We start from the raw sequence: 8,856 nt of genomic DNA on the forward strand, positions 1-8,856 counted from the left end.
TACACAGATATACATGGGGGGTGGAGAGAGAGAGGAGACAGGCATATACACAGATATACATGGGGGGTGGAGAGAGAGAGAGGAGAGATTGTTTGTACTAAAATGGATCAGAAATCAAATGCTACTATATTATATATATATAATACACAGAATCCAGGATCCACTACATAGGGAATGGTGCCACCTACCATGGGCTGAGTCTTCCCACATTACTTAATGTGTAATCAAGACTGAATGCTATGAACATTATCTCAGGCCAACGTGAGCTAGAAATTACGCGTTGAGATTTTCTTCTCAGGTGATTCTTGGCTGGATCAAGTTGATAGTTAGACTTAGCTATCACAAGCACCGTTACTCTTTGTCCAATACGTTTAGCTTCTGTTTATAGTTGAATCCACTTTACAGGAAATGACTGTACTTTAAATTAGATAACATGGGAATGTGAGGTAAATTACAACTGTAACGATGTTTTAGAACAAGACACTGTTTGTGTTTTGTATACTTAACATTTGCCTGAAAAGATTCTATTTTTTTTAAGGCTGACAAAGAGAGAAGCTAAAGAAAAGCACAAGGTACTGTAAATGAGTAACCAGAAACAGAGTTTGATTGGTTGTAGGAGTGAAGCAGAGCCCAGGGAAGCTGGGCTACAGGCCGAGTGACATCTCACCGGGAGAGTCTCCAGCTGCCACAGCTGCCACAGCTGCCACCAGCATCACCATCACCATCACCCTGCAGCAAGGATGTGAACCTGCAACCTCCTCTGCCCATCCCCGGTCCTGCCCAACCCAGGCCTGGCACCGTGGGTATTGGGTAGGGAGTCCAGCCTGTGAGTCTTCACATGAATAGTGTCTGTCCTACAAATATAGTTGTGGCAAGAAAGATTTTGGAAACAGCACTGTTTTGTTATGAGAGAAGAAGAGTTCCATCCATAGGAATGACAAAGGATTTCACGTGCCAGGTGCCAAAAAAAGCCCAGGCAGTCACTTCTCCCTAAAGGCGATGGACACTGTAGAGTCTGGTGCTGAGGCAGGAAGGGTAGACTGTGAATGTATAGCAGCAGATCTGACCCATGCTAGACACGTCCATGTCCCAGGCCCCGTCACACAATTCACCTGCAAACTTAGTAGAGTCATGAGCAGGGGCGGGGGAGGAGATATGAGGAGTTGAAAAATACCCAAAGTCAGATGAGCAAGGCCCAAAGTCAGGCAAAGCTTTGCAGGGTTCCAGTTTCTAGGTCCAGTGACCCTATGGGCATCCACTGCAGGATCCCAGCCCGCTGTGCAGGAATTAGTGATAAACGGGGTAGAGAACCACCAGGGTTCAGAAGAAGAAGCTAAACAGCGAGACCAAGTATGCAGCTGGGCTGTAGGCATGGCTCTGCAGGAACCTCCTCCTCCTGAGACAGGAAGGCAAGGAAGAGGATGCTGAAACTCAAATGAGACCTAAAGTAGGTACCCACCACCCACCCACCCCATCCCCCACGCCAAAGTCCATTCTGTCAGAACTTCAATTACCAACCCTGGTGCCCAAAGATCCGCAAACCAGGGATGGCCACGAGTCACAACGCTGTAGGCACAGCTGATAGGCTAGGTAAGGGTAGATAGGTTCACCTTCTCCTCTGACATTGCTGTTTCAGTCTAACATCAACATGACAGGAACTGAAACCCCAGTGGCAACATCAGATGCAGGGTCCCCAGAGCTTGTCTGTTGCCATTACCCAAATGTGGAAAAATAGCTTTCTCTGTACACTCTCAGGTCTCAGTCATTTATTCTTACTCCTAACTTAATTCTCAATACTGAAGCCAGCCAGACATGGTAGCACACACTTTTACTCCCAGCTCTCAGGAGGCAGAGGTGGGAGGATTTTTGTGAGTTCGAGGCCAGCCTGGTCTACAAAGCTAATTCCAGGACAGCCTGGGCTACACAGAGAAACCCTGTCTCCAAAAACCAAAGTAAAAAGAGTACTTAAGTTGACTTTTATTTTTTAAGTAACTCTCTGGGGCTGGTGAGATGGCTCAGTGAGTGAGCGTATTTGCCAAAAAGCCAGGTCAGGAGAGGGTCAGGAGAGACCACACTCCACATGTCCAGTGTGGCTGCTTTGCTATTACATACAATACTAAATATTTTTAATTTAAAAATAACTGCAAGCAACTATTAGTATTAGTTTTAGTATCAATAAGAAGTATCAAAACATTATATTATTAAGATATTTTTGTCAAACACAATATGATGTATCGACTGAAATCTATTACAGAGGTAAGGTAAAACGACTTGTAAAAAGAGTACGTTTTGAAAAAGAAATTAAGATACAGGAGACATAGGGCTAGGTGTGGTTGGCACACACCTTTAATCCCAGAGCAGGCAGATCTTCACGAGTTCAAGGCCAATGCGGTCTCATAGCAAGTTCTAGGCCAGCTAGAAACCTTGTCCCAAAATTAATTAATTGATTAATTATTAATAAACAGGAGATGTTGACTGGGGTACCATTTGATGTAATCAGTTTTATCTAGAATTTCACACATTTCTACTTACACATTTAAGTTTAAACCACCACTTCTGTGCATTTACTGCATGCTATATAAATCTGAGGGATGTTTTGAAATAGTGCTGTTTTACAGACGAAATCCCAAGTATATGAAATGGAAGAAGCTAGCCATGGAAGCGAGCCTCGTGCGCCAGCCTCAGGCTGGGGTGAGTTGCCCCCTCCTTGTCACGTGTCAGTTCATCCGCCGCCAAGCGAAGCACCTGAAGGGCATGCACAAGGGGTCTGCGTGAGCAGGGAGCCTCTGCTGCGTGTGGGCCCTATGCTTGCATCCCTCAGCCCCGAGTCACAGAACGTGGAAGAGTTCAGGTTCTGGGCCCACAAGAGAAGCCCTTGGTCCCATACTAGACGGAGAACCACTTCGAACTCCCAGCCAAACGAGCTTTGCGGACTCCTGTGAGGTGATGTTTATCTTGCTGTCCTAACCCTAGAACGAACTACTTCCTCAAACCTCGATCCACTCTGTCACTAGAACGGCCCCGGGGTGTCCCTTCACACTGCTAAACGCTCGCTCTCCCTGGCTCCTCCTGCTTCCCTAGGTTTTACTACTCCCTCGACATGTGATGCTGAAATAGAACCTTGTATTTTCAGGAACTCTGCTGAGGTCTTCTTAACCAAAATAACTTACACGTGTGTAAAGTGTGGCCCAGGCCTAGGTGTCTGCATGTTTAAACACATGCTGACCACCATTGTCAACGTGGGTATCAGTAAATCTTACCTTCAAGCTACCAGTTCATTTTGCAAAGTATTTGAATAGTTCCCACTCACATCGCTGTTACATGAGGGCTACAATGCCCAGGGTCTCTGTGTTTTTACATAGCAGCATCATGGGCCCTTTTCATTTCTACCATTCTACTAAGTGTCTATTGCACATTACCAGTGTCTTTAAAAAACAGCAGTATTTTTCATAATTCTTTGAGAATTTCATCTGACATATTTTGGTCATATTACCCACCCTTCCCCAGGTTCTCCCATAACCACCCTCCCTTCATCTCCTCCCAGCTTTGAGTTTTTCCTGCCTCTTCATGCCCCATTAGTCTTGTGAGTAGGGACCTTGTGAGTATGTGGACAACCTACCAGGGGTCCCATCATTAAAGAAAACTGACTCTTCTGTCCCCACTGCTAGCAAGTGTGAGTAGCTCCTATATAAGCAGTAGGAGTGTATGCCCACCTCCCCCTTCAGATACTGGGTTTGTTTTTTTGTTTTTTTTTGTTTGTTTGTTTGTTTTGCCTTGAACTTGTATCAATTACTGTGCCTTTATATGTGTAAGTGCCCTGCTGCGTCTGGAAAATGCTATTGCCTTGATGTTATCCACAACCTCTGCCTCTTAGAATTTCTCCAACCCCTCTTCCTCAAAGATGATGAGCCTTGGGGGAGGGGTGTGATACGTGGGTCCCGTTTGGGGCTGAGCATTCCACAGTCAGTGTCTTTGAGAGTCTGTACGAATCACCATCTACTGCAAGGAGAAGTTTCTCTGGTGAGGGATAAGAGATGTTCTGAGATATGTGTATACCAGGATGTCATTAGCACTCATTTTAAAGCTCTGTCCATTTAGCAGAATAATAGTATTAAGTTCTTGCCTGAGGCCTATGACCCATCTAGCCACAGACTCTTGGCCTCTTTAACAGTACCTGGTATGGATTCCATCTCATGGTGTGGACCTTAGATCCAATCAGAAAGTGGTTGGCTAGCCCTGTGACATTCATGGTGCTGTTTCACCAGTGGGCATCTTGTCAGGCACTGGCAGGCTACAGGGTTCACAGCAGGGCGAAGCTGATGACCAGGTCTCTCCTCCAGTAGCATATATAGCACCTTCTAGAGCATAAAAGCTAGCCAATAGGGAGGAGGCTTTCATGTCAGCACCAGCTTCGTTTTTTCCATGTTCTGTTACTCAAGTTTGTGTTGTCTTCAACAGTAGGGTCTTACTGTCAAGCTCTGGGGGTAACCAAAAGTATTGGCAATAGATTGTAACGTGACCTTGGCCATCAACTCTAGAAGAGGTAACCTGTTCCTCATACTGAAGGGTTTTTTTTTTTAACGCACTATTATTAAGCTTCTTTCTATATTTATTTTCTGTTTATATGGTGTGTGTGTGTGTGTGTGTGTGTGTGTGTGTGTGTGTGTGTGCACGCCCAGTTGGGGAAGAACTACTGAGCTTCATCTCCAGCTCTCTGGTTACTTTGTTAAAGAGTCTTGGTTAGCTCCACTGCTGACCTTGAACTCCCAGTATGGCTCAGGCTTTTGATACTCCTGCCTCAACGTCTTGGGTAACTAGGATTAGGGACCTGTGTCACTGGGCATTCTAGTTTCCTTTTCTGTCACTGTAATAATCCATGCAAATGAAAGTAACTTTGGTTTATTTTGTTGTGAGGTCCTCTTAAATCCAACACAACTCAAACACTAGGTCAATGAAGACAACAAAAGTTATAGTAATAACGCTACAATTGATCAATCAATGCCACCGAACAGACTCAGGAGCTGAGTTACGACTATGAGGAGAAATTGTGCAGCATATTTAAAAGACGAGACCACAGAGTGAGAGGGGATGGCCTGTAGCATTGTCCAATCATATTTTGACATAAGGAGTTGAGCAAGGAAGTATTCACCAATCAGGATGGGAGTAGAGTCCGGGGCCTAGGAATGTGAACTTATTTGACTCTGCCAGCAAGATGGAGAAATCCCTGACGTGTCTGCTTTCAGACCCTTAGTTCCCTATAATAGATGCTGTTCAGCTATCGGGAAGTCCCTAGCTCCCCCAGGGCCTGGAACCTTTCATTTAGTTTCTCGCTATGATTGAATGGAGTCTGCAAATGAGATAGTAGTACGCAGCATAAGTTTCTTTTGACTGTACCTAACAATTTCAGCTCACACTTCTAGGTCACAACATGACATTGAGACGAGTCAGGATCCATGGAAGAACAATGTTGCTGGCTCGCTCACAGGCTCTCTCACAGGCTCATGCTCAGCTAGCTTTTCTTATATGGCCTGCAACAGCGAGACCCACAGTAGACTATACCTTCCTGCATCAATTAACAATCAAGGCCGTGCCCCACAGAATGCCCACAAGCCAAGCTGCCTGCTCGGCTAGGATTTCCCCTCCCAGGTGACTTTAGGTTGCATAAAGTTGAGACTAGAAACTGGCCACACATTAGGCCAGAGTTGTTTTGGTACTTTTGCCAAATTTTACTAAATTTTAATCATTAAATTCCAATTTGATTTCCTTATCATTGTGGAACATATTTTTCATTGCTGAAATTGTCTTGACTTAATCCTGTGATAGCTTACTTCTGTTCTTCCTTAACATGTGGATTAGCATGCGGAAAGATACTAATGCTCCACACTGCCCCACTGACTGCGCCATCCCTTACCGAGTAAGTGTGTCTAGAATTTCAGGTGGCATTGCTGAATGTCTTTGGGCACTGTGGTTAAATGTATTTGTAAACTGTCATTGGACATACAAACTGGCAGGATTTATCTTCTTGGTGGTACAGCGCCAGTCCATGCTGAGATGTTGACTGCCGAGGTCTTGTTCATATGCAGATAGCAGAGTTGCCGTGAGTTCCTGAGTCCAATGGCCCTGCCACTTATAGAATTAAACTGCATTTTTTTACAATGTATTTTATGCGTTTGTATGTATACATGGTCACCATGTGCATGCAGTGCTAAGAGAGGTCAGAAGAGGGCTTCAGATCCCCTGAAACTGAGGTACAGGTGGTTGTGAGCCACTATGTGAGCCCTTTACAAGGGATTTGCGACCCACAGGTTGAGAACTACTGTTCTAACCCATTACAACCTGACCAACAGGTTATCGAGGCAGTCTGCTGGGAATGGACTCTTCCCAGCATTTTGTGAGGCCTGTTCCAATGTTGCAGTTCCCTGGAAGCTTCCTTGGTCACACTCTGCTAATGTTGAAGGGGCCTCAGCATGTCTGCATCATTCTCCACAGTGTTCTCTTCCCTCGAGTGTTCTGTCCTCTGCAAGCGTCAGCTTACCAGGTTCACCTTCCTCACCAGAGAATCCAGAAGGTTACATATAAGTTTCTTCTTCTTGTTTTATGGTCTGGACCCTCTCTTCACAGGGAGATATGACACTGAGAAACCCTTTCACCGGTTTCCTTCCCATCATAAGTCATTATCTTAATAGTTGTAAATATAGTTTGCAATACAATATACTGTATATATATATATATATAGTATATAATATGGTATACTACAATACAATTATAAATATATTTTGTATATATGCTATATATAAAACATGATATATATAATATATACAATGTTATATATACAGTATGATATAATAATAATAATAATAATAATAATAATAATAATAATGTTTGTTCTGGCTAATTTTGTGTCAACTTGACACAAGCTGGAGTTATCACAGAGAAAAGGGCTTTAGTTGGGGAAATGCCTCCACAAGATCCAGCTGTAAGGCATTTTCTCAATTAGTGATCAAGTGGGGAGGTCTCCTTGTGGGTGGTGCCATCTCTGGGCTGGTAGTCTTGGGTTCTATAAGAGAGCAGGCTGAGCAAGTCAGAGGAGGCAAGCCAGTAAAGAACATCCCTCTGTGGCCTCTGCATCAACTCCTGCTTTCTGTCCTGCTTGAGTTCCAGTCCTGACTTCCTTTGGTGATGAACAGCAGTATGGAAGTGTAAGCTGAATAAATCCTTTCCTCCCCAACTTGCTTCTTGATCATGATGTCTGTGCAGGAATAGAAACCCTGACTAAGACACTATTATAAATATATTTTGTGATCTTGGGCATGATCTCGGCAGAGGGTCCCAAGGTCCCCAGAGGACTCTCCACTCTGCAGGAACCCTAGCACACCCAGGATCTTGAGATCACTGGTAAGCAGAACACAACATCTGTTCCAAAAATCCCAGAGGGTCTTGTGCTAGCAGGAACAGGGCAAAGGACACCTGCCCAACCAATAGCTGGGGTTTGTTCCAGTCGGCACCACTGCTGCGCCATCTTGGGCGCTATCTCAGTGGAGGGTCCCAAGGTCCCCAGAGGACTCGCCACACTGTAGGCACCCTAGCACACCCAGGACCTTTAGATCACTGGTGAGTGGAACACAACATCTGTTCCAAAAACCCAGAGGGTCTTGTGCTAGCAGGAACAGGGACAAAGGACTAAGGCAGGCCCTAGCACACCCAGAATCTTGGGATCACTGAGACCAGTCTATGCAGGAGAGCATGTGGGCGGCAGAAGCAACAGAGCTTCTTTTCTTGGACAGGGACCTTTCACGACTTTATCCTCAGCCACGAGACAGAGCTGAGACCAAGACCCCTGGGCACCTTCCCTGCCAGAGTAGAGCTTGCCTGCAGAGAGTGCTCTGACCACTGGGACTCAGGAGAGAGTTGATCTCCCAGGAGTGCTGACAGAGGCTAAAGAATCACAGGAGGAACAAACTCCATCCAGGGACAGCTAGAACATCTAACACCAGAGATTACCAGATGGCAAAAGGCAAATGAAAGAATCTTACTAACAGAAACCAAGACCACTCGGCATCATCAGAACCCGGTACACCCACCACAGCGAGTCCTGGATACCCCAACACACTTGAAAAGAAAGATTCAGATTTAAAATCTTAGCTCATGATGCTGGTAGAGGATTTTAAGAAGGGCATTAATAACTCACTTAAAGAAATATAGGAAAACACTGCTAAACAGGTAGAAGCCCTTAAAGAGTAAGCACAAAAATCCCTCAAGGAATTACAAGAAAATACTGCTAAACAGAAGACCTTAAAGAGGAAACACAAAAATCCCTTAAAGAATTACAGGAAAACACAACCAAACCAGTGATGGAATTGAACAAAACCATCCAAGATCTAAAAATGGAAGTAGAAACAATGAAGAAAACCCAGAGGGAGACAACTCTGGAGATAGAAACCCTAGGAAAGAAGTCAGGAACCATAGATGTGAGAGCATCAGCAACAGAATACAAGAGATGGAAGAGAGAATCTCGGGTGCAGAAGATTCCATATGGAACATGGGCACAACAATCAAAGTGCAACAAGATCCTAACCCAAAACATCCAGGAAATCCAGGACACAATGAGAAGACCAAACCTAAGGATAATAGGTATAGATGAGAATGAAGATTTTCAACTTAAAGGGCCAGTAAATATCTTCAACAAAACTATAGAAGAAAACTTTCCTAAGCTAAATAAAGAGATGCCCATGAACATACAAGAAGCCTACAGAATTCCAAATAGACTGGAACAGAAAAGAAATTCCTCCTGACACATCATAATCAGAACAACAAATACACTAAAGATAGAATATTAAAAGCAGTAAGGGAAAAAGG

General features: G+C 44.4%; 1 protein-coding gene across 2 annotated transcripts in view; it reads left to right on the forward strand.

The window, feature by feature from the left end:
* Positions 1–8,856, forward strand: part of LOC110305029 (ankyrin repeat domain-containing protein 26-like) — a 123,451-nt gene that overhangs the window by 76,565 nt on the left and 38,030 nt on the right. For both annotated transcript variants that reach the window (XM_021176772.1, XM_021176771.1), the window contains exons 24-25: positions 539–572; positions 2,619–2,691. In XM_021176772.1, coding sequence (XP_021032431.1) covers positions 539–572; positions 2,619–2,691 — 107 coding nt within the window. The remainder of the gene's footprint in view (positions 1–538; positions 573–2,618; positions 2,692–8,856) is intronic.

Source organism: Mus caroli, chromosome 11, assembly GCF_900094665.2.
Source record: "Mus caroli chromosome 11, CAROLI_EIJ_v1.1, whole genome shotgun sequence".
NCBI lineage: Eukaryota > Metazoa > Chordata > Mammalia > Rodentia > Muridae > Mus > Mus caroli.